At 48.8% G+C, this 26,559-nt stretch overlaps 1 protein-coding gene across 3 annotated transcripts in view; it reads right to left on the bottom strand.

Annotated features, from left to right (window-relative positions):
• ZAP70 (zeta chain of T cell receptor associated protein kinase 70) overlaps window positions 1-26,076 on the bottom strand; it is a 39,875-nt gene extending 13,799 nt beyond the window's left edge. The window contains exons 1-3 of one of the 3 annotated variants that reach the window (XM_019969739.2): window positions 25,920-26,076; window positions 5,380-5,827; window positions 4,465-4,625 (exon numbers count right to left, since the gene is read on the bottom strand). In XM_019969739.2, the coding sequence (XP_019825298.1) occupies window positions 4,465-4,625; window positions 5,380-5,781 (563 nt within the window). In that variant the 5' untranslated portion in view covers window positions 5,782-5,827; window positions 25,920-26,076. Of the gene's footprint in view, window positions 1-4,464; window positions 4,626-4,934; window positions 5,105-5,379; window positions 5,828-25,595; window positions 25,737-25,919 lie in introns of those variants that run through there. The other 2 variants (XM_070798240.1, XM_019969740.2) reach the window with 2 other exon arrangements.
• Between the last annotated feature and the right edge of the window lie 483 nt (window positions 26,077-26,559).

The following is a 26,559-nucleotide window of genomic DNA, read 5'->3' as shown; positions in this document are numbered from 1 at the left end:
GAGACAAGAGCGTTCACAAAAGAGCAGCCACCAGTCCCATATAGGCAAAGACACTGGTGTGTTCACCAAATACATTTCAATACCACAAATTCTACTTTGTTTACTAAAATCCAGCAGTTGGTGGCAGTTCTCTGTCCTTGAAGTTCAAACCTGAACTTAAAAACTAGAGGTACAGGCTAACACATCAACGTCTATCTCCACTTTTAAAATAAAATATAGAGGGCTGCCCAGGTGACTCAGTGGTAAAGAATCCACCTGCCAATACAGGAGACACAGGTTTGATCCCTGAGTTGGGAAGATCCCACACGCCTCGGAGCAACTAAGTCCATGTGCCACAACTACTGAGCCTGTGCTCGGAGTCTGGGAGCTGCAAATACCGAGCCCACACGCCGCAACTACTGAAGCCCAGGCTCCCTAGAGCCTGTGCCCCGCAACAAGAGAAGCCACCACAATGAGAAGGCCACGCGCCACGGCGGAGAGTAGCCCCCACTCTTTGCAACTACAGAAGAGCCCGTGCAGCAACAAAGACCCAGCACAGCCAAAAATAGATAAATATTTACAAAATAATACGTGGAACTTGATCCTGGTGATAAAAATGAGCTGCCATTTATGAACATACTTGCTCAATCTGTCAATATTTGACCTTTCATCTTCACCACGTTCTCCACAAGATACCCACCCTGTGCTATAATTACCCGTATTTTGCACATGAGGAAGCTGAGGTTCAAGGAGATTACATCTCTTGCCTCAGCTCCACAGTGGGTTTGGGATGGAGCCAGGATGTAAACCCATTTCTGACCCTACAATTGATTGCTACGCGGGACTGACACTCAGCCCTGTAACAGATTCTCCGTGCACCTCCAGCAAGGTGCTTCTTCTCTGTGAACCTCAGTTTCCTCACATGTAAAATGAAAGAACAGAGCTAACTCAGACGTTCTTATCCTGAAAAGGGCTCCAAAAATGAGGTTCAGGATTAACCATGATCTCGTGTAAGTGTGATCCACTCGGTGACCCCATGGACTGTAGCCCGCCAGGCTCCTCTGTCCACAGGATTCTTCAGGCAAGAATACTGGAGTGGGCTGCTATGCCCTTCTCCAGGGGATCTTCCCAACCCAGGGATCGAACCTGCGTCTCCTGCATTGCAGGCAGATTCTTCACTGTTTGATCCACCAGGGAAGCCCATGATCTCATATAACTGTCTGCAAAATCTTTGGGGGTAAACATGTATTGGGGATTATGAGTAGTATTCAGCTTCAGTACAATTCCCAAAGGGGCCTGTGGTCCATTAAGAAACACTTAATGATATATAGTCTTGAAGGCCCTTTCCAGGGTTCAGGTGTCTTTTTCAGTTGAATCAATCAGGACCACAAATGCTAAACAGGCAGAAAGGAAGTGAGCTTTGGCAGCAAAGCATTCGGTATAATTCCATCCATTTGCCAGCAGCTCTGAACAGTGGTCGGTGATAAGTATGGCCCTGGTCTTGATTCCTGGCCACAGGGGCCTGTGACTTTCCATCACACCTGCACCCTCATTGCAGAACTAGACCAGTCCTGGGCTTATCCCCAGCATCATGATGAACCGTGGGTGTTCCTTCATGAGATTTTTGTGCCTACAGCTTTGACCTTCAGTCCCTAACTATCCACATATTGAGAAAGCAGTTATTGATGACAGGAACCACAAGAAGAGCCTACGACAGCTTCTGTCCAGAGCATGCCTTGCCTAATTGTCCAGGAGTCTGGCTCACTGTAGCGGCTCTTGGTCTCAACATTTCCTTCCCTGAGTCATGTCCCTCATAATGTCACTGCCCCAGCTGTTTCTGAACCCCAGCATCAGCCTCAGTCTATACTGTATCAGATCATAGCTCCCTCAGCCTCAGTCTTAGAAAATAGCCTTAAGTTGTTCAGAAGCCATCTTTGCAGCTGAGTATTATCTATAACATGCATTCAAGAATTCCCTCAGAAGTTTGGCAAACTCTACTTCAATTTACAGCCTAGCTTTGTTAGATCAGATCAGATCAGTCGCTCAGTTGTGTCCGGCTCTTTGCGACCCCATGAATCGCAGCATGCCAGGCCTCCCTGTCCATCACCAACTCCCGGAGTTCACTCAGGCTCGTGTCCATCGAGTCAGTGATGCCATCCAGCCATCTCATCCTCTGTCATCCCCTTAAGCAGGGTGGGAAAAAAATTGTATTATTTGACAATAATATTTTATTATTATTACAATCTTGTAGAGGGATTCCTGCAGATAATCTGGTGCACATGCTCAGGCCTCACAGGGGAGGGGAAATCAAGGGGAAAAGGTCAGTTCCTCCAAGAGGGATGGCCCTGGGAGAGGAACAGCCCTAGGGGAGGTAGGTGAGAGCAAGGATTCAGCCAGGCAGGATCTCAGGCCAAGAAGAGACCACGAGAAGGGAGGCCCTCAAGAATTCACATCTTAGGGGAGGATGCTGCGTTTCCTGAGGCCACAGGAAAGAGACAGGCACCAACTTTGTCTATGTCTCGGGACCAGAGTGACCTCAGCTGACATCTGGATAACACCTGCTTGAGAGAGGAGCCCAGGTCCTGACCGGAAAGCAGGAGCCCCAGCACAGGGCTGTAAACAGCTTTAGACCGACTCTTTCATAGTAACTAACTCACAGACAGCCACATGGTTCAGCCATGGCTCAGGCTCAGGCAGAGACATTGCATTTACCCACATATACTAACATTCAGTGCGCTTTTAGTATATACCAGATCCTTGACTTTCACTTGTTGTTCAGTCACCAAGTCACGTCTGACTCTTCACAGCCCCATGGACTACAGCACACCAGGCTTCCCTGTTTCACCATCTCCCAGAGTCTGCCCAAGTTCATGTCCATTGCATCGGTTATGCCATCCTGCCATCTCGTCTTTTGTCGCCCTCTTCTGTTTTAGACTGCTTAACACATATTAATTGGTGCATTCCCCTAACAGATCCTTGGGTTAGTACTATCGTCATCCACAGAGCAGTTTCAATGCTCCCTCAGGGCTCTGACCTCACTCAGGATCAAAGCCAAAGTCACCTCCCTGGCCTCACCCTCTCCCACTCCATGCATGCATGGGTGCTAAGTCGCTTCAGTTGTGTCCAACTCTGTGTGACCCCATGGACTGTAGCCTGCCAGTCTCCTCTGTCCATGGGATTCTCCAGGCAAGAATACCAGAGTGGATTGCTATTTCCTTCTCCAGGAGATCTTCCCAACCGAGGGATCGAACCCAGGTGTCTTATGTCTCCTGCACTGGCAGGCAGATTCTTCACAACTAGTGCCACCAGGGAAGCCCTCCCACTCCAGGTATCACTTACTCAGCTCCAAGCACACTGGCCTCACTGCTTCTGGAACATGCCAAGAACCTCCTCCTGGTCTGAGTACTAGCCAGAAACACCTCCCAAAGAGCTGGCAGCCCACTTATCACCTCCTTCGGTTCTTTACGCAAAAGTCACCCTCTCTGGCCACCTAAGCTCAGCTTGCAACCCCCTGTCCAGCTCCCCCTGCCCAGCTCCACACACGACACTTGCCACCATCTGACATACTCTATGTTTTAGTGATTCCTGGTTTTTTGTCTGCCTGCTCCGTAAGGACACTGGATTTGGGTCTGTCTTGTGGTGACTGCAGCCATGAAATTAAAAGACGCTTGCTCCTTGGAAGGAACGTTATGACCAACCTAGATAGCATATTCAAAAGCAGAGACATTACTTTGCCAATAAAGGTCTATCTAGTCAAGGATATGGTTTTTCCAGTGGTCATGTATGGATGTGAGAGTTGGACTGTGAAGAAAGCTGAGACCAGAAGAATTGATGCTTTTGAACTGTGGTGTTGGAGAAGACTCTTGAGAGTCCCTTGGACTGCAAGGAGATCCAACCAGTCCATTCTGAAGGAGATCGGTCCTGGGTGTTCTTTGGAAGGAATGATGCTAAAGCTGAAACTCCAGTACTTTGGCCACCTCATGCACAGAGCTGACTCATTGGAAAAGACTCTGATGCTGGGAGGGATTGGGGGCAGGAGGAGAAGGGGACGACAGAGGATGAGATGGCTGGATGGCATCACCAACTCGATGGACGTGAGTCTGAGTGAACTCCGGGAGTTGGTGATGGACAGGGAGGCCTGGCGTGCTGCAATTCATGGGGTCGCAAAGAGTCCGACACGACTGAGCGACTTATCTGATCTGAACTGTGCACTGCCACGCCCTCAATGCCTGGAACAGTGTCTGGCACACAGTAGGCGTTCAGCAAATATTTGGTGAATGCAGAAGAGTTAATGCAAGCAAGCAGTTCTGATACTTGCCCAGCGAGCCCAGCTGCAAGTAGCAGACGCTGGCTTTCAACCCAGGCCGCCCAACTCTGGAGTCACTCGCACTTGTGACCACAGGCACACCCCCTCATTACCCACCTGCACACTGAGGTCCACCCCAGCCTCACCCCCCCAAAACCCCAGCCCCAAGCCCCACATACAGGAACTTGCCGTCGGTCTGGGAGCCCGAGTAGAGTTTGCGCTCAGCCTCCTCGCGCGTCAGGCTGCTGTGGTACCAGGGCATCCGTTCGTGAGCTGTCGTGGCAATAAGCTTCTCCACCTGGGGTGCCTGGCTGATGATGGCTTGCTCCAAGGCCTCGCCCTGGGGAAGGGAGGGTGAAGAAAGTAAGTGTCGTTAAGTGCGCGCCACAGGACCCCTCTTCCATCTCCTGGACACTCCCAACTCAGGCACGCCTAGGACGTAAGTCTTTTAGGCTGATGAGGACAGCCACCCCTCCTCTCATCTCTGTGGTCCCGCTCCCATCCATCCAGGCCCCGCGCACGGGCCACGGCCCAGGCCCCGCCTTCTAATAGGCCCCACTCTCATCTCCCACTTGAAGACCTGACACGGGTAATCAGGCAGTGCAGGCTGTCGAAGACCACAAGCCACTGCCCCTACCGGCCAACTTACCCCAGGGCACTGCTCCCACCATCCGTTCTTGGACCCCGCTCCCAGCCCAAGCCCAGCTCCCGACCTTGTCCGTTCCGGACTCAGAGCGACCTCAACTTTCCCCGACTACGCTTTGCCTCGGATAAGCACCAAAGCGTCGCTCAGGCCCCTGCCTCCGAGATCTCCTCCCAGGTCCTGCCCCCAACCAGGCCCCACCCCTCTAGCATCTAAAATGGGCGCAGCAAAGCCCAGCGCAGGCTGGCGAAGACTGCAGCTCTCACCAACTCCCATGGCTCCCTCGGCCCCAGGGCCCGCCCTCCTCGGTCCCACCTTCTCAAGGCCCGCCCATCTGGCTCCGCCCCAAGCCCCTCCGCAGCCCCGTCCACCAAAGACCTGCCCCCTCCAGAAACAGCTGCACTCTGGCCAAGCTCCCCCAGGGCCCGCTTCTCGCACCCCGCGCTCTCACCTCCAGCTTCCAAGTCTGGCGCACGTAGTCGCGCACCATGGCGTCGCGAAGGTTGTCAAATACCCCGGGCTGCGGCTCGAGCCCCGACGGCCGGTTGCACGGCTTGCGCAGGTTGCAGGGCAGCCCGTCGGGGTCGCGTGAATAGAACTCGCAGAGCTCAGCCGGGCCGCAGTGCGCCTTTCCTCCCGCGATAGCGTAGGTGCCGTTGAGCTGGCGCTCGATGGGGAAATGGTGGAAGCGCACTTCGTGCACGAGCGACAGCACATAGCCGCCCAGCGAGCGCAGGCACTGCCGCAGCAGGAAGAGCCCGTCGGCCATGCCCGCCAGCTTCAGGTGCTCCTCGGCCTCGGCGCGCGAGATGCTGCCGTAGAAGAAGGGCAGGTGCGCCGCGGGGTCCGGCATCGCCGCCGCCCTGTGCAGGGTGCGTGGCCTTGCGCCTCTCCAGACCCTGTGGGTTCAAAACGGGATTGAGGGCACGTCAGGGCCTTGGTTTCCCTTCCTGAACCCATCCATTGGACCCAGAGATAGGAGGAGAGACCCCTTGTTAACGGGCATCCGTGCAGCACAGCTGTATGTGCCAGTCGTGCAGAAACTGATCTGTGCCGGAGTCAACTTGGAAAGGCGCCTTACCCTGCTGGACTCAGACTGGGGAGTCCCAAACCAGCCTTCGACTTTTCAGACCTAGTCCGGAGCACCCAGGCACCCCTCACTGGCCTGCACACACACACGCACCGGGCACATCTATCTCCCAAACACGTGTTGGATTCTTACAGTGTTTCAGGCTGGAGATACGGGTGAATAAGACAGACATGGTCTCTGCCCTCCCCAAGATGACAGTGAGGGAGGGAGGATGCAATAAACAAAGAAGAGACAAAAATAATAATTACAGATTGAGGTCAGTGTTTTAAAGGAAATAGAGTGAGACCAAGAAAGAAGCCGCTGTAGTCGGGATGGTCACAATCTCTGAGGAGGTAGCATGTGAGCTGAGATCTGAAGGATAAAGAGGATCCCACTTCTCAAAAAGCATCAGGCAGAGGGAACAGCAAGTACAAAGGCCCTGCAGCTGGAACAACCTTTGCTCACCAAAGGAGCTTGACCATTTGCTGCTGGGAGCCAGGGTGAGGAGGCTCAGCGTACGCAAAGGAGGGATCAAGCCTCAGGAGTCCCCTTGCAAATTCTAGAGCATCTACCCCCAAAACCAGAGTCTGCCTACTTTCTGCTTTGGACTCTCACCTACACCTCTGACTTTACGGGGGGCTGTCCCCCACTACCTCTCTCTGAAAAAAGAGTTAACTTACAGCTCCAGTTAATAATTCCTGGGTGTGACAGTGTTTCAACCTTACAAACTCCTTTGGAAGTCCTCTAGCCGGCCTGAATAGGTTTTTTTGGCCACATGTGACTGTTCAGAGCCTCCCAACTGTGAGAGGCATAAGATGTTCTAAACTGTCTAAATACAGATTCCTTTGAGCAGTTAAAAGATTGACTAGAAATTGTATTGGTGAAGGGTTTTTCACTTGTTGGGCCAATGTTTGCTGCTAAGTCTCCATATCCCTTACCTGCTGTGTCCCTGGCAGTGTATTGATTAATATAATTGGTGTAAGTAGTAGCTTTAATGTTTGTAACCTGGGACCCTTGAGTAATTCTTTTTCTCGTTATAGCCCACCACACCTTTGCTCTGTAGGGATGCAACTTTAATGCTTTTGGAGGGTGGTGCCTGACCAATCACCTTTAGAGAAAAATAAGTTTTTGAAGAAAGGGTCTTAAAATGTTAACAGGCCTCCGGGCCAGGATATGATGCAAATCACCTAAGCTTTTGCATATAAGTTTGCAGGGAGAAAGCCTGGCTTACTGCAGGACTCTACCCCTTCCCCCATTATCCTCTATGCACAACTTAAGGTATAAAAACGACTTTGGAAAATAAAGTGCGGGCCTTGTTCACCGAAACTTGGTCTCCCCATGTCGTTCTTTCTCTCACCTTCTGGCTGAATTATTCAGCCTCTTTTCTCCACTGAATTTCCTCACTGAGCTATCCTTATTTAACCACTCTTTACGTCCTTAATTAACGTTTAATTAAGCAATTGTTTCCTGATCCTCGCCGATGCCGTCCCAGCTTCGAATTCCCTGGATCCACCGGGGCTGGACCCCGGCAAGTGGCGCCCACAACAGGCTAATTCGAAGGTAGCTACCTCAGAAAAAGTGTTGAGAAAGTGTTGAATTTATGGGACTGATAGGCCCGCACCCAGGGTGTCCCACTGTAGGACAGACAGGGCGAGTAATGGTGGGAAGTGTTAAAGGGGTTTGAGAGAAAACCCGGTTTTTATTGAAAGTGTCAAAGTGGTTTGAGAGAAAACCCGGTTTCTAGAGTTAAAAGGTTGAAATAAACCTGATCTTTGAAAACTAAACCTAAATATTCTGCTATACTTAATTTTCTGACATGGATAACACTGAATCAAATGAAAGACAGCTCTTTATAGGAGTAATTTTGCAGTTATTAAGTAAGAGAGGAATCAAAGTTAAAAAATCTACCATTCAATCATTTTTTTCATTTGTACAAGAATAGTGTCCTTGGTTTCCAGAAGAGGGTACTGTTAATTTAGATACTTGGGTGAAGGTAAAAAAACAACTAAACACTTATCCTATAAATATGATTAAAAATGTTCTGGACCCCTGTCATGAGGCTGTTGGATAGCCTATGGGAGAGGCTATAGCGGTGGATGGTAGTGGGTCTCCACCTTCTGCGCAGATCATATTTTCTGCCATTGACGAAGAAAAGGGAGACTGTGCTCTACCTCCGGAGGAAGGAGAGGGCTTACAGGACGCTGTGGCCTGGCGCCCTGGTGAGCCCCCTCCCCCTCTACACAAAACTTTAAAAATTTAGCCAACAATTTCTGATTTAAGGCGACTACCCCACCTCCGCTTGCACCTCCCAGGGCCTAGGAATTCCCCAGTTTACATCCAAAGCCTCCCAGAGCATTGCCTAAGGCTGAAAAAGATTAAAAAAAAAATTTTTTTTTTCTTTTAAACAAAGGAGCTTTTAAAGAATACACAATATACAGAGCCTGCTCCTTGCAGAAAAACCCCTCAGGGGGGCCCACCCAAGCAAAAAAAAAAAAAGAAAAAAGGAAAGAAAAATAATCGTAATAGAAAAAGATTCTACAAATAAAAAGTGTTTCTCTTATGACCAAGCAGAACGGTAAGGGGATTTAGCAACAGTATTAACCCCTGCTGGTTGCTCCGATTCCAATGGGAGTGGCTGACCCCTACCTGAGGGCATTGTAGGACTTGTGCTAGGGCGTAGCTTGCTTTCTTTTCAAGGAATTTCGGTGGTGCATAGTGTAGTAGATTCTGATTATATTGAGAAATTAAAGTTTTTGACCTTGCTGCCTACTAAAACTGTGCAAATTAATAAAGGTCTAAGAGTAACACAGCTTTTGCTTTTACCTTATCAGACAGGAAAAAACTTGACTTCTCAAGCTAAGAGCTATAGAGCATTTAGATCTAGTGATCTAGCTTTTTGGGTACAGGAAATTACAGCTTCTAGGCCTTTAAAAATTTTTTTTTAATTCAAGAAAATAAAGTGTCAGGGCTATTAGACACAGGAACAGACGTCTCTTAACATTGCTGGGAAAGACTGGCCCAGCTCCTGGCCAACACATATTACTGAAAATGAGTTGGTGGGATAAGAGAAAGTGGTATGCGGGGTGGGAATGCTGTAGAGAAAAAGGTGAGGGAGAGTTTAAAACCTTGAAGAGTAGTGAGTTCCCCGTTGCTGGAAATATTCAAGCAAAGATTAGATGGTTGCTTGTCATCTAAAAAGCTATAGACCAGATTTAGGTTATAAAACAATAACTGGAGAAGCTTATAAAGATGTTGTGCAACACCTCTTTACTTGCTTCTCATATTTAGGTCTGCCAAAAGTTTTGAAAACTGATAATGCCCCTTTGAAGCTGCGGAGAGATTGTTTACTAACTTTAAATGATTTCCGAAAAGTATTAGGGGACATTAATTGGATATGCCCACATTTATAACTGACTACTGCAGATTTAAAGCCTTTGTTTGATTGCTTAAAAAGCGATCCTAATTCCAGTTCTAAGAGAACGTTGACTAATGAGACAGAGTAGGCTCTTGTTAAAGTAGATGAGACTTTAAATGATCAGTTAATTAGGATTAATATTACCAAAAGATGAGATTAAATTATTATTGCCATAAAACATACACCTACAGGGTGATTGTGTCAAAAAGGCCCATTGGTCCCATCTACCAGTGACCCCAAGAAAAATACTTTTATCTTATCCCAGCTTGGTGGCACAGTTAATTATAAAAGGAGGAAAAAAGAAGTGTGGAACTTTTTAGAAAAGAAGTAGCAAATATAATAATTCCATTCAATAAGGATCAACTACAAGTCTTTTACAAAATAGTGATGATTGGCAAGTTGCCCTGATACATTTCAGGGGTCAAATTTTGTTTCATTTGCCCTCAAGCCCCCACAGTAGTTAAAAGTTCAAAAATGTTAGATTGGCAGTTTGAGGATACCTGTGGAACTTTCCAACCCTATGTAGTTCCTACGTTCCCCTTTACCCTATGGGGGAGGGACGTGCTGTCTCAAATAAGAGATACTCAGAGAAGGGTTTTCTCAATTTCTTAGTTGTCAACAGGCGGTACAATTAACAATACTTTATATATTGTTATAAATACATAGTATAAATATATTTGCCTAATTACAGTTTGCCTAATTAAGTATGGGTATAAATAAAATATAATAAAGGTATACCTAATTCTATTTATAGATCTATACTTAATTTGTATATAAATTAATATGTATACTATATATGCATATTATATATATACTGTATAATTAAATATGTATTGCAGTAATATAATGTGTGTGTGGCTGATATTAATTGGTATGGATTGATGTGCTGTGATGATATATGTTCTATATACTGTATAATTATATTATATATGTGTGACAAGTATTATTGCAGTACATTGGTTTGTTTTGGTTGGTATTAGCTGTGTATGTGTTGTATTGCTGTAATATATATTAATTAATATATTAATTATAAAGATTAGTTCAAGTATATTGATTTATATATATGTCAATAAGTTTATACTTGTTGCCATGTATAAATACATATATAAATACATTTTGCATTTAGGTATATATGTATACCAAAATGAGATAAGGAGGCTATACATTTATTATTTAAATTTATACAGAGACCTAAACTAAACATTAGACCTAAATTAACATATCCCTAAATTTATGTTGTTAAAATGTAAATTTTAAAACTTTAAAAAATTAAATTGACAACTGCTTGACAATTCCTTTGCCATAAAACCCCCATAGGTGTAATTGGGGTAGCCAGACAAAAAATTGGTTTTATTGCAAAACGGCCCCCTAGAGTGGGTCCATCTTCCCTCTCAAACCAAAAAAAAAGTAGCGGCTTCTTATCCAGAATTGATAGCTACTTTGATATTAAAGGAAAAAAGCAGAGCATTGAATTATTTGGTAAAGAGCCATCAGAAATTTTAATTCCATATAATAAAGAACAACTTGATGCTCTTCTAATGTTCGAGGATTGGCAGATTGCCATAGGAAATTATTGTGGTCAAATTTTGCATCATTTACCCTCGCATGTTTTGCTCAATTTTATGTCCAAACATCCAGTTATTTTTCCTGTCAGATGCAATCTCCTATTCCAAATGCTCAGATAGCCTTTACTGATGGGTCAGCAAACAGTAAAGCCTCCATAGTTACTAAAAATCACCAAAAGGTTTTAGAAACACAGGAAACTTCAGCTCAAAGAGCTGAAATAACAGCAGTCATAGAGGATTTTGATATGTTTGCAGATGAGGAATTTAACCTTTATTCTGATTCTCAATATGTAGTCAAGCTGTTTCCACATATTGAATCTGCAGTTTTGCCTGAAAATAAAACTACCATATTTCATTTGTTAACTAAATTACAGCAACAAATTTGGAAAAGAAATAAAATATTTTTCATTGGACACATTTGGGCTCATTCTGGATTGCCCAGCCCTTTAAATGCCTTTAATGATTTGGCTGACTTGTTAACCAGAAATACAGTGGCTACTGTGATGGAGGAGGCCAGAGCCTCTCGCTTACTTCATCATCAAAATGCTACTGCCCTAAGATATCAATTCCAAATTCCCAGACTGCTCAAGAGATTGTGCATTCTTGCCTACACTGCCCCACTGTTTATAGTAGTCTACCTATGGGAGTTAATCCTCGGGGTCTCAAACCTAACGTACTCTGGCAAACGGATGTAACTCACGTCTCTTCATTTGGAAAACTGCCCTTTGTTCTTGTAATTGTAGATACCTTTTCTCACGTTATTATTGCAACTGCTCGTACCGGAGAGGCAGTTAAAGATGTGATACAACATCTCTTTACTTGTTTTTCATATTTGGGCCTGCCAAAAGCTCTGAAAACTGACAATGCTCCTGCTTACACTTCTAAGTCTTTTCAGGAATTTTGTATAAAGTTTCAAATTAAACATAATACTGTCATCCCTTATAATCCCCAGCGACAGGCCATTGTTGAAAGAGCGCATCAAACATTAAAAATCCAAATTCAAAAACTAAAAGAAGGGGAGTTTAAGTATAGCTCTCCCCATCAAATCTTGCAACGTGCTCTTTTCGTAATAAATATTCTAAATACTGATCTGGCCAGAACTACTGCAATGCTATGTCATTGGTGCCTGGAGCAATTAAATGCAAAGCCATTAGTCAAATGGAAGGACCTCCTCTCAGGACAATGGAAGGGTCCTGACCCATTATTAACTAGCGGTCGAGGATGTGCTTTTTTTTTCCACAGGACGCAGATTCTCCAATTTAGATCCGGGACAGGCTGATTCGCCATGTTGCAGTCCCCCAGACATCCAGTTCCCCCATTGCCTGGATCATAAAAGAGGAGGGGCACTCCTCTGCACAGAACAGCCGCGCGTCGGGAGCCGGGCCGGACCAGCCTGGCTGCCGGGGCCCAGCGCACAGCGCTCGCAGCCGATAGCCCCGCCAGCGTCTGTCTGCTTGGCCTTACTGTCTGTCTGTCCGGCTTGGCCGCTGCTGAGCCCGAGGCCGGTTCAGCGAGGGAGCAGGGGCGGCGCCCGCCGACAGGGGAGGCAAGATAAACATCGAGATCCCGGCGAGACTGACAGGGTTGCTGCAGTGGGAACTCCAGCCAAAAAATAATTCTACTTATTCTGTTTTGGCTTGTCTACCCTCTCCTTATGTTTTTCTCTTTACCAATGATTCTGGAAAACTTAATGTACATATGACTTTCACTGGTGGACCCAATGTAGTAACTTGTGAACAATGTATGCTCTCATCTTGTTTAAACCCTCGATATGTTTGCTTCTTTGTAGTGTTACAACGTCCACCTTATCTTATGATGTAACCACTTATTGATATGATAATTTTGGTCTTGCTGTATTACAACAACTACAGGATTTAATGCGATCGCGATGGTTTGTGGGCTTACTTATTTTAGGAATATCAGCTTTAATAGCAGCAATTAGTTCTGTTACTGTGGCAGCAATATCATTGACTCAACAAGTGCATACTGCCCAATATGTTGATACCATGTCTAAAAGTGTTTCTTTAACTCTAGCAACCCAGGAAGCTATAGATAGGAAATTAGAGCTGAGGGTAGATGCCTTAGAGGAGGCAATAATGCATACTGGGACTGAGTTACAGGCTTTAAAAGTGAAAATGGCTCTGTCTTGCCACGCTGATTACCGGTGGATATGCGTGACATCTTTAAAGGTAAACGAGACAGATTACGAATGGGAAAAAAATCAAAAATCATATCTCAGGTGTTTGGAACATCTCTGACATTGGCCTGGACTTAGGGAAACTTCATAATCAAATACAGACCCTGGAACACTCTCGACTGGATTTTACCGCCGCTGGAGCAGCTAATGACTTTTTTCACACTTTCTCTAACTTCATTTCAGGAAAAAACATTCTGTGTAATATCCTTGGTTATGTCGCTGCTGGCGCTTTAATTTTGCTTCTCAAAATCATTCTTCCTTGTATTGTCAGGATTCTTCGGCAGAACATTCAGAAGCTCGCGACTGAGCTGCATCTGGCTGTTTTAAGAAAATAAAAAAGGCGGAGATGCCGGGAGCCAGTGTGAGGAGCTCCACCCGTGGCAAAGGTCATGAGGCAGGAGGCTCGGCATACGCAAAGGCGGGATCGAGCCTCGGGAGTCCCCCTGGAAATTCTCGAGCATCTACCCCCAAAACCAGAGTCTGCCTACTTTCTGCTTTGGACTCTCAACTACACCTCTGACTTTACAGGGGGCTGTCCCCCACTACCTGTCTCTGAAAAAAGCATTAACTTACAGCTCCAGTTAATAATTCCTGGGTGTGACAGTGTTTCAACCTACAAACTCCTTTGGAAGTCCTCTAGGCGGCCTGAATAGGTTTTTCCGGCCACATGTGACTGTTCAGAGCCTCCCAACTGTGAGAGGCATAAGATGTTCTAAACTGTATAAATACAGACTCCTTTGAGCAGTTAAAAGATTGATTAGAAATTGTATTGGTGAAGGGTTTTTCACTTGTTGGGCCAATATTTGCTGCTAAGTCTCCATATCCCTTACCTACCGTGTCCCTGGCAGTGTATTGATTACTGTAATTCGTGTAAGTAGTAGCTTTATTGTTTGTAACCTGGGACCCTTGAGTTAATTCTTTTTCTTGTTATAGCCCACCACACCTTTGCCCTGTAGGAATGCAACTTTATCTAATGCTTTTGGAGGGTGGCGCCTGACTAATCACCTTTAGAGAAAAATAAGTTTTTGAAGAAAGGGTCTTAAAATGTTAACAGGCCTCCGGGCCAGAAGATGATGCAAATCACCTAAACTTTTGCATATGATAAGTTTGCAGGAAGAAAGCCTGGCTTTGATAAGGATCAAGGACTGCTGACCTTGCATGACTCTACCCCTTCCCCCATTATCCTCTATGCACAACTTAAGGTATAAAAACGACTTTGGAAAATAAAGTGCGGGCCTTGTTCACCGAAACTTGGTCTCCCCATGTCGTTCTTTCTCTCACCTTCTGGCTGAATTATTCAGCCTCTTTTCTCCACTGAATTTCCTCACTGAGCTATCCTTATGTCAGCCTCTTTTCTCCACTGAATTTCCTCACTGAGCTATCCTTATTTAACCACTCTTTATATCCTTGCTGCTACTGCTAAGTCACTGCAGTGTGTCCGACTCTGTGTGACCCCATAGACGGCAGCCCACCAGGCTCCCCGTCCCTAGGATTCTCCAGGCAAGAACACCGGAGTGGGTTGCCATTGTATTGGTGAAGGGTTTTTCACTTGTTGGGCCAATGTTTGCTACTAAGTTTCCATATCCCTTACCTACTGTGTCCCTGGGAGTGTACTGATTAATATAATTGGTGTATAGGAATGTAAGTAGTAGCTTTAATTTTTGTAACCTTGGACCCTTGAGTTAATACTTTTCTTGTTATAGCCTACCACACCTTTGCCCTATAGGAATGCAACTTTAATGCTTTCGGAGGGTGGCGCCTGACTTTAGAATAATCAGCTTTAGAGAAAAATAAGTTTTCTGAAGAAAGGGTCATAAAATGTTAACAGGCCTCCTGGCCAGAAGATGATGTAAATCACCTAAACTTTTGCATATGATAAGTTTGCAGGAAGAAAGCCTTGCTTTGATAAGGATCAAGGACTGCTGACCTTGCATGACTCTTCCCCTTCCCCCATTATCCTCTATGCATAACTTAAGGTATAAAAACTACTTTGGAAAATAAAGTGCGGGCCTTGCTCACTGAAGCTTGGTCTCCCCATATCATTCTTTCTCTCACCTTCTGGCTGAATTCCCATCTGAAGCGTGGAGGCTCGTCATGCCTACTAATTTTGCCTGGGCTTTAAAGATTTGACCGGGGAGACCTTAGTGTCTCCTCTCCTTCAGGAGAACGGGAGGATGCCTGTGGCCTACGTAGGTGACGCAAACTCCTTGTCTTGGAGTTTTATTGGCTTTCCACATAAACCAAGTTATTCAGCCTCTTTTCTTCACTGAATTTCTTCGCTGAGCTATCCCTATCTAACCACTCTTTATATCTTTAATTCTATCACATCCCGATCGCCGAAGCCGTGTCCCCTTCAAATTCCCTGGATCCACCAGGGCTGGACCCTGGTAGGTAACTAAACTTTCACACGCCGTGGAGCAGCCTAGCCCCTGCACCACAGCTCCTGGGCCCAAACACTCTGGAGTCCAAGTGCCACAACTGGAGAGCATGCACCGCAGTGCAAGAGCCCTCATTGTACGATGAAGATGCTGAGTGCCTGTCACAACTAGGACCGATGCAGCCAAATTTAAAATAAATTTTAAAATATATTTTTTAAAGGCACCATAAAATATTGAACCCCAGTCAATGATCTGTGTGCAGAAATATTCAGGTGTGATGGGTAGTGTAGTGATAACTGTCATTTATTTTGAAAGGAAGGCATCCAAAAGCAAAAGTTGATGTATGGATAAATAGATTGATATAGTTGAGTCTTGCTGTCTGCAATATTTCTATAAGGTATTGTGTGAGGAAGTACTAAGCCATTGCTTCTAGAAGAAATTCGGGGTTAAGTTCCTTTAAGTCTCTGGTCATACAATTTTCATCAACAGATCAGTATATAACCTTGTTTTATTTACTTCTGTTTAAAAACACCTTACATAATTATATTGATGCACTAGCACTGAACTCTTGGCCAACAGCCCTATAAGCTTATTCAACACGTACTGTTTCTGGGAGGCGTAGCTCAGCCTTCCTGCACTTAGGGACACTAAACAGCACCTCAGTGCTGCCCTTGGGGACCATTTACACAGTGAAATTATGGACAAATAGCACAAAAATGTGGTACCAAATAGACTGTGAGAAAGAGACTTGTTTACAATATGAGCTGAAACGAGAAGGCAAAGCATTGCGTTGTTCAGCCTCTGCAGGAACCAGCATGTGGGTTGACTCAAATTTCACACCGCTCTGCACATGCCCTCCAACGACCATGAAAGTGCAACGAGCATGAGCTTGGAGTTTACAAATAAATTTTAGCAAGCAGGCGAGTTGGCAGATACAGAATCCAATAATAATGAGGATCAAGTACATGTTATGAAGCAAATATAGCAAAATTCCACTGTAAAATCTAAGAGGTAGATAATTTGTACAACGAATTGTTCTCATTTTCTGTATGTTTTTAAGTTTTTATATAATGTCGAAAAAATTACGCCCATAACAGTTTCTGGTTGTTTCTCTACTAAGATGAGTCCAGCTAAGGCCACCCGGACATAGTTTTGCATTCAAGGAAGGGTCCTCGGGCACCCTTTTTAGTTCAGCAATTATAAGCAGGGGGTGGAAAGAAAGCTTTTGTGGACTGAGAAAGGCTGCCTTTCCCTGGTGTTCAGGGACTTGCAAAGACAGCACTGGGACTGAGTGAGAATCATTTGAGTCTTGAATCAAGGCAGCTGGATTCAGGAAGAGGGGCCAGAAGCAGCATTCTAACCAGACGGCTTCTGACACTGGGGTTGGGAGGGCCAGAGTTGGGGGTGGGGGGCAGGCCCTGGATGTCCCAATAGTTACAGGCAGGTGATTAACTGGGGACCAGGAAATGCAGTCACCATCCCATTTATTGTTTTTGTTGAATTGCTAAGTCATGTCCAACTCTTTTTGACCCCATGCCCTGTAGCCTGCCAGGCTCCCCTGACCTTGGGATTCTCCAGGAAAGAGTACTAGAGTGGATAACCATTTCCTTCTCCAGGGGATCTTCCCGACCCAGGGATCAAACCTGTGTCTCCTGCAATGGCAGGAAGATTCTTTACCACTGAGCCACCAGAAAAGCTCCCATCATCCCTTAAGAGTGTTTAAAGAATCGGAGGACTTCCCCGGTGGTCCAGTGGCTAAGACTCCGAGCTCCCAATGCAGAGTTGGGGGGAGAGGGTGGCGAGACTGATCCCTGGTCGAGGTATTATATCCCACATGCCTCAACTAAAGATCCTGCAGCAACTAAGACTAGCACAGCCAAATAAATAAATAATAAAAGTTTTAAAATAAAAAGCATCGGTTCAAAATTAATAACCAACAAGGACATGGAACTTTACAGCACAGGGAACTCTACCCAATATCATATGGCAGCCTGGATGGGAGGGGCGTTTGGGGGAGAATGGATACATGTATACGTGTGGCTGAAACTGTTCACTGTTCACCTGAAACTACCACAACATTGTTAATCAGCTACACCACAATACAGAATAAAAAGTTTAACGTTTGAAAAAAAAAATAGAGTCAGGATGGCTTCTAGGTATTCATCCTAGAAAAACGGAAACTTAGGTTCACACAAAGACCTGCACAGGAGTGTTTACAGCAGCTCTGCTCACGATTGCCAACATGTAGGAAGAACTCAAAGGCTTCTCTGGTGGCTCAGATGGTAAAGATTCTGCCTGCAGTAAGGGAGACCCAGGTTCGATCCCTGGGTTGGGAAGATCAACGTTTTCCAGCAGTTGAAGAAAGTGGGAGTACATCCCACGTGGGATCCTACTCTATCATGAAATGGAAGGACATGGTGCTGCATACACATGAATGAACCTGAAAGGCATCATGCTGAGAGCAAAGAGCCAGACTCAAAAAGCTACAAACCATCTGATTCCACTCGGAGCTGCAGAACAGGTGGAGGCTGCCGAGGCTGCAGATCAGCTGGGAAGTGGGGGTGTCGGGATATGGACTGATTACAGAGGGGGATGAGGGAATTCAGAAGAACAGCCTGTATCTTAAGATAGTTTCTCAGCTGTATGCCTTTGTCAAATCTTACAGTTTTTCACTAAAAGGGGTAAATTTTACTGTATGTAAATGATACTTTATGTAAAGAGAAGACAGGCAGCAGGAAACTATAGACATGATGTGCGCGTGCGCTCAGTCGCGTCTGACTCTTTGCCACCCCGTGGACGGTAGTCTGCCAGGCTCCTCTGTCCATGGGGTTCTCCAGGCAAGAATACTGGAGTGGACTGCCCTTTCCTCCTCCAGGAGATCCTCTAGACCCAGGGATTGAACCTGCATCTACACGCCTCCTGCATCGGCAGGCGGATTCCTTACCCCTGCGCCACCTGGAAAGCCCACATATAGACATACCAGGCATTAAAAATATTAATTAAAAAGGGAAAAGAGCAGGCTGTCTACACGCCTGTCATTATCTGCTCCCCCGACCTCCACCTGGCTGCCCTCCAGCTGCCAAGGTATCACCACCTGATGGGCACCAGGCACCCTCTTCGAGGCTGGGTCCCCTGAGTGATGGACACTGTGACCACTCCCGCTCCTGCTTGAGCATCTCGGCTCTCTTGAGTCCTTCACCAACCCCCCAGCTTGCCTCCTTCCTCTCTGGTGGTTCCTGTTCTCTCTCCTTCCCCATCCTCTGTTCCCAACTCAGGCCATTCTGTCTCTGCCTACCCACGCAGCTCTCCCACCTGTCTAGTCCAGAGCTCTTCCCCTGTGGTCTGTTTCTGCTGCTATCACCGCCTTTGATCTGCACCAGCTGTTTACTATTAATAAAGCCTGAGATCCAGATCTAACTCACATAGTGCCTGTGGTTGGCTAAACCCCACAGTCTGTTTCCCACACGAGCTGAAGCTCTGGGGTCTGCAAGTTGCTTTTAGGTAGTTCTCCCCCAGGGCCTCCCTGGCTCAAGAAGCTACTGTGTGGGACTTCCCTGGTGGCCCAGTGGTTAGGACTCCACCTTCTGATGCAGGGGGTGTGGGTTCAGTCCCTAGTGGGGGGAGTTAAGATCCCACATCTCTCGGGGACCAAAAACCCAAAACATAAAACAGAAGCAATGTTGTAACAAATTCAGTAAAGACTTTAAAAATGACCCACATCAAAAACAAAACAAAACAACTTTTAAAAAATAAAAAAGGACCTTCAGTGGCTCCCTCCTGCCTACATCATTGAATCTATTAGTAACTGAATTCCTCGGCCCTTCCTTTGCTCCAGCGAGGCTGTGCTATTTGAAGTGAATTTCTTCAAATTCACTTCCATGCTTGAATCCATGCAGTGCCCGCCACTGGGTACCTCCTCCCCACTCCTCTCTGCTCCCCCGGTCCAGCCAGCCCAGCCTGGCAGACTCACAGCCCTGCTCCTCAAGGGGATCAGAACCTGAGACAATGCAGCAAAGTGGAGGTTCGTCCAGGGACAGCGGGGAGGGGTGGGGGTGGTGAAGCTGGCCTCTGGGGCCGGAAGCTGCGGCAGGAAACTGTCAACAACACGGTTTGAGAAGCTCCGCCCCGCGGGGCCGCAGGTGCAGCCTGGGTAGCCAGAGGCAGGTCGGTGCAGAGGCGGGAGCGGGGAGAGGCCGGCCCTGGGGACCCTGTCCAGGGCCAGAAGTTGTGATGGCCCACCTCGGACCTGAGTCCAAGGTGTCCCAGAGGCCGGAGCCTTCCCGTGCATCCTCAGTTTTATCCCCACTTCCCTGTCTCTTTGTAAATAACAAAGACAGCAGTAACCGCAGCAGCTTCCAGAAGGGCCTGGCCAGTCTGCAGCTTCCTGGAGGACCAGAGGTTTCTGTCCTGAGCCAAGTCCCCACAGACTGCATGACTCTCCCAGGAGATGCGCCCACCATACTCTCCCACCACACTCCTGCCCAGGCTGACTCCCCCCAGGCTCCCCTTGAGCTTGCGAGCTCCTCGTGAACTCAAAGATGCTCGTCTGGCCTTCCCAGAGTTTGCAGCTCCATCAGGAGACCACCAGGCTTTCTCACAGCCCAGGCCCTGTGGGGAGGGGAGGAAACCATGATCCTTGGCTAAACAGCTCTATCTGAAATTCCACCCTTCAAGCCTCCTTTCTGGGGCAAGGTAGGGTTAAACTCTATCTGTTCCAGGCACTGCTGGTGCTGCTGCTGCTAAGTTGCTTCATTCATGTCCGACTCTGTGTGACCCCATAGACGGCAGCCCACCAGGCTCCGCCATCCCTGAGATTCTCCAGGCAAGAACACTGGAGTGGGTTGCCATTTCCTTCTCCAATGCATGAAAGTGAAATGTGAAAGTGAAGTCGCTCAGTCGTGTCCGACTCTTTGAGACCCCACGGACTGCAGCCTACCAGGCTCCTCCGTCCATGGGATTTTCCAGGCAAGAGTGCTGGAGTGGGGTGCTATTGCCTTCTCTGCACAGGATGCCCAAATATATTTCAAAGGAAAAAAGGTCAAGGGACCAACTGCATTTTGAAAAGTTGTAGGGAATATATTAGCATATTAAAGGCCCTGAAAAGACCTGCCAGGAAGGACCCTTTTGTTTAATCCCCACACCTGATGAGAAGAGCCCACTCATTGGAAAAGACCTTGATGCTGGGAAGGAAATATTGAAGGCAAAAGGAGAAGAGGGTGGCAGAGGATGAGATGGTTGCACAGCATCAATGACTCAATGGACATGAATTTGAGCAAACTCCAGGAGATGGTAGAGGACAGGGAAGCCTGGTGTGTTGTAGTCCATGGGGTTGCAGAGAGTCAGACATGACTTAGAGGCTGAACAACAACAACAACAAGCCCCACACCTAAGTAGCAGAGCCTGGAAGCACTACTGCTGCACAGAACAGGCTCTGGGCGTCCAAAGCCCCAGTTAAATGCCTACCTTGAGACAGCAGAGGGGAGACTGAGGGCATCAGGCTGCCGACAGAATGAGATGATCCAACTGGACTTGGCAGGGAGGCAGGGGGCAGTGGCAGCAGTCAGGTCTGGAGGCCCTGTGTGCCACCCACAGCCCGGCATCAACAGCATTCCCACCCACGGCGCTGCTGGAATGGAGGCACGGCCCCAACTGCCCAGGCCTCCTCTCACAAACCCCAGTCCTCTGCCCGAGATGCCAAGTTCCCCCTGAAGCCACATTTCCTGCTCCCCAGTCCGCTCCAGTGTTCTTGCCTGGAGAATCCCAGGGACGGGGGAGCCTGGTGGGCTGCCGTCTATGGGATCACACAGAGTCGGACACGACTGAAGCAACCTAGCAGCAGCAGCAGCAGTCCACAGGCCAACAACAGAGGCAGCACAGGCATTTGTCAACTAACAAAACGCCAACTTTGTTCCATTCCGAGTCCCCATGACAGTGGTGAGCACTGTGCCGTGGATGGCGACGGGCTCCTCTCTTTTTCTGACACCATGGCGTGCGATCCGATCATGGGATCACAGATCTATGGGTAGCAGCAGTGTGGATCTCGGGGGGAGGTACACTCGCCAAGACCCACCTGGAGGACAGGGCCAGCGACGGTGCCCAGTGCTGGGGGGCTGTGAGGACCCCATGAGGCAAGGCTTGCCCAGCGCTGAGCACGGGCCTAGCCCACTCGTTCCACCGCCTCCTTTTCTGCTTGCAGCCCTCCAGGACTCCCGCCTCACTCCGGCTGAAAGCCCAGGTCCTTACAGCAGCCCCTGAGGCCGTGCACAATCTGCCCTGCCACCTTCTTGTCCTCACTCACTCCCCACCAGCCACACCGGCTTCCTTATGTTACTTGTTGAGAAAACTGGAACAACCTGGGCCTGGTCCAACCTCAGAGCCTTTGCACTGGCTGTTCCCTCTGCCCGAACACCATTCCCTCAACATCTGTCACTTCATTCGGGTCTCAGCCTCCAAGAGGCCCTCCCTGACCTCTGTCTAAAGTCACCTCCCCTTCTCTATCACTGACCCAGTGTTACTGTTCCTCACCACGGAAATTGTGATGTTCTATCAACTTGTTGACACAAGGCCTTTGTCCCCTGCTAGCATGTAAGCCTGAGGAAAGTGGAGACTGTCTTGTTCTCCTGCTTGTGCCAACTAGGCACAGAGTAGGTGCCCAGTAAACTTTGGTGATGGGCAGAGGCTACCCTCTGATACCAGGTACCTGAGAGGGTATGTAGCCTGCTGTGGTGGGTGGGGACGCCTTTGCAGGTTCTTGGAACTCAGCAGTCTGATGAGGGTGGAGAGGTGATGGGGGCTTCCCTAGGAGAGGAGAGGGAGTGGAGGACCTAGAGGCTTCCTTCACTAACAGATGGTGGAAGAGGGGACAACCCACTGGAGGAGACTTTGCACAGGCTGTTCCCTCTGCCTGGAACAGCTTGCATGCTCAGCCACTAAGTCGTGTCTGACTCTTTGTGACTCCATAGACTATAGCCTGCCAGGCTCCTCTGTCCACGGGACTCTCCAGGCAAGAATACTGGAGCGGGCTGCCATTTCCTCCTTCAGGGGACCTTCCCAACCCAGGGATCAAACCCACGTCTCTTGGGTCTCCTGCACTGGCAACTGAATTCTTTACCTGGGAAGCCACCCACATGTTTCTCCTAGCCACGTGCCTCAGGTCCCCTCAGCTGTCCCTTCCACACAGAGATGTTCCATGATTCCCCCTTCCTTCCCCCGCTGAGTCACCTACTCTGTTCTCTCAGGGCCCCCATTCCTCCCGCATCATAGCCCTGATGGCCATGTATGATCAGTGTCTCCGTTTGCCCCACAATCTCTGACCAGCCTGAGCTCCCCAAGGCACAGCCTACACCTGTCTGGTTTTCATCGTAGCTCCCACTGCCTCCCAATGAATATTTGTCAAATCAGCAACAATAACAATAGCCTGTGTGCTAAAGACTTTATGACACCTCTTGTAAGCATGATCTGTTTAATCTAATCCTCACTTATCCCCATTCCTCAGCTAAAAAATCTGAGGCTTGGGGAGGGTAATGTCATATTCAGGGTCATGTGGCCTAAGAGTGGCAGTCAGGATTTGAACCCAGGTTCCTCTGACCCAGCAGCCAGTACTAGCCACTCCAGTTCATGGCCATAAGGAAACGGCATCCGCCACTCTGAGCTGGGTCTCCAGGGCTCCCATGCGTGCCTGGCCCAGGTGCTGCTGCACTCTGAGCTGCCTATGACTGTCAGGGTGCAGAGTGCTGGGCTGCTGTGGGGTTGGAGGCAGGTCCTCAGACCTCAAACACCTCCAAGACCAGCTCTCCACCACCACCACTCCCCACCAACTCCAACCTCTGCTGCCAGGGTTCTAAGGGCTGTGTAACTAGAGCAAGGAGCTAGCCCTCTCTGGGTGTCAGGCTCTGTGACTGTAAAAGGGAGATGGGAAAAAGCTTAGGGGATGGAAAGAGTGGGATGAGTCGGGACAACAGAGCCTGACTGCAAGATCTCATGCTATCCATGCATTGCAGCGTGTCTAGCAGTATCCCTGGCCTCTATCTTACTAGATGCCAGTAACACCCACCGAGTCGTGACCAAAAATGTCTCCAGATGGTATTGAATGCTCCCAGTGGGGATGGGGGAGGCAAAATTGGCTCCAGTTAAGAAGCACTTCCTTGGGACTTCCCTGGTGGTCCAGTGGTTAAGAATCCACCTGCCAGTTCAGGAGACACATGTGCAATCCCTGGTCCAGGAAAATCCCACATGCCATGGAGCAACGAAGCCCATGGGCCACAACCACTAAGCCCGTGGGCCGCATCTACGGAAGCCCTCGTGCCCTAAGACATGCTCCACGACAAGAGATGCCTCCACGGCAAGAAACCCCCATAAGCCCCACACCACAGCTAGAGTGTAGCCCCCAACTGGCACAACTAGAGAAAGCCTGAGAACAGCAATGAAGATCTGGTGCAGCCAAATAGAGAAATGAATAAATTTTTAAAATAATAATGTTTTTTTTTAAAAAGAAGCACTTCCTTGACCCTATGTTCTGGGTGGGGTGGGGAGCAGCCAGCATGGAAAAGGCTGGTTGCTCAGCCCCTTAGGAGACCCTCCAGGAGCCATGAGACCACCCTGAGCTAGTGATAAGAATAAAGACTGTAACATTATGCATATACAGCACCTCCAGCATGCCAGGCACTCGAGAGCAATTCGGTCGCCTAATCCTGACGAGAACACTGCGTGTGGAGAATTCGTGGGTTTGGGACATGAAGGAGGGACAGGAAGAAGGAACCAGCCGAAGGTCACATGGCACACGCACAGTCCGGGCGGCACAGTCAGGCCCTGAATCGGCCTCCTGGCTCCAGAGTGCACACAAAACACCATCTGCCTGCCCGGCACGCGTCCCCGTCCCCGACAAGGCTGGAGGCCGGGCGGCGACAGGAAACAGCACTGGCAGGGGAAGAGCCCCCGCGGGTGACACCCAGGGACTTACTGTCATAGGACGCAGGCCCTAATCTCTCGGCAAAGCTTTATTAAGCACCTACGGCGTACTGGCCGCCCTGGCTGAGACAACAGCAACAACATTCAGGGACTTTCCTGGTGGGCCAGTGGTTAAGAACTCGCCTTGCAATGCAGCAGACACAGGTTCAATCCCTGGTCTGGGAACAAAGCCCCCCACATGCTGAGAGGCAACTAAGCCCTCACGCGGCCACTACTGAGCCTGCTTGCTCTAGAGCCCAAGAGCCACAACTAGAGTCTGTGCGCGGCAACGAGCGATCCCGCATGAAGCAGCGCAATCTCGAGTGCCTGCTGCAACTAACACCTGAGGCAGCCAATAAACAAATATTTAAAAAAAGAAACAAAGCTCATCTTGAGCTGTTCACCACACGAACCCCTGTTCCTTCCTGCCAAGACCCTTCCCTGCCTGGGACAGCTTTCCCAACCTCTCACCCAACAGTCAGGAGCCAAAGAGCCAAGCACATACTAGGCGCCAAAATTTGCTTCTGCATTTAAAAGATGGGCAAACTGAAGTTGAGAGAGGCCAGTCCTTTGCCAAGGACACACGTCAGTTGAGCAGGATTCAAGCTGTTTACTCCTTCACCTCTATCTCCCCTTTAACCTGAGCTGCCTACCAATGGTTGGAGCCTGCCCTGGGCCCCCTCACGCAAACCATCCGGCATTTGGATGTTTGTTTACGGCCCCGTTGATGCTCCCTCATATTCCTGAGCCTGGGGGACAGAGTGCATGTTTTTCTCTGGACATTTCTCTGCTTCCTGGAACTAAGGTTGTCTCACTGACGGGGCCCTGCAGGAGGCTAGGGACTGAGCCGGCATCTGTGGGGCCCCTGAATACACACGTCCACGGCCACTCAGCTGGCGCTCTGGAGAGAGACCTCTTTCCCTCAGGATGGTCACAGGCCACGTCTGCTTCCTTCTCCCGTGGGACACCACCCATGAAAGCCCCACAGCCCTTCTGGTACCCCAGTTCTTCCTGACTCTCTCCTCCTCCTTCCTCCACCAGATCCAGGCCACCCCTAGAGATGGCGGCTAGCTGCTGCTTCATCCAGAATGACTTACCTGGGGATGTGCTGATGGACGCCAAGGCCCGGGCCACCTGCAAGGTGGCGGGTCCCAAAGGCACCAGATAACTGGTTCTAGATGAAGAACTGGGATCCGAGAAACCACTTCGGGCTTCTCTGCAGCCCGAGCGCCCAGCCCGGGCCCCCACCAGCTAACCACCCCCTCATACAGCCCGGCCCGGTGTAAAGAGGTCATACCCCACTAGGGTTTCTCACTCAGATCGGGGGGTGCGGAACCTGAGTCCCCCTCTCCCAGCTGCCCCAGGAGGCCCTGCAGTCGGAGGCCGTGCTGGACGCAGAAGGCCAGAGGACAGCCACTCACCTAGATGCCCCAGAAGACCAGCACGCCCGAGGGGGGCAGGGACGGCCCGGAAGGCCTGGTGTGCTCTTGGAAGCCCTCTTCTGTGAAACTCGGCCTATTTCCTTGATGCGCGAGTAGGAAACGGGGCCGTGTTTGAAGTTTACGTCAAAGTCACAAAGTGCTGCGTTCAAGGAAAATCGCGAGGCCACGTGCTCCGGGGAGGGCAGAGGGCACTTCCCGGGCTGAGCAGAGCCCCCCCAGCAGTGGGAGGAATGGGGCGAGCCACAGGTGGGCTTACACTAGTAGGGTGCTTCCAACAGCATCTCCCAAACCTGGGGAGGGGAGAAGAGGGAGGCTGTGTGCTGGAGAAGCGCTGGGGTAGTGGCAAAGGGAAAGAGATCCCCCAGACTCGCTAGAAACTAGAAAGCCCTACTTTCCCCTCCCAAGGAGGTGTGGACCTGGGGCCTGACCATGGCTGAACTGCTCATGTGAGTTATTTATTCCATACGCAGGTGAAAGCTGGAGAGAGGAGAAACCTAAGAAGTAGGTCCAGACTGCAAAGGTTCAGAGCACTTCCTGTGTGCCAGCCATCAGGCCAACAATGACGGCCCTGTCCCTGCCCTTGGCTCACAGGCTCAAGGAGGGGGCAGGCGAGTCACCA

Source organism: Bos indicus, chromosome 11 (genome assembly GCF_029378745.1).
Source record: "Bos indicus isolate NIAB-ARS_2022 breed Sahiwal x Tharparkar chromosome 11, NIAB-ARS_B.indTharparkar_mat_pri_1.0, whole genome shotgun sequence".
NCBI lineage: Eukaryota > Metazoa > Chordata > Mammalia > Artiodactyla > Bovidae > Bos > Bos indicus.
The sequence above is the reverse complement of the archived record's forward strand: the minus strand, read 5'-3'. Positions and strand labels throughout refer to the sequence as shown.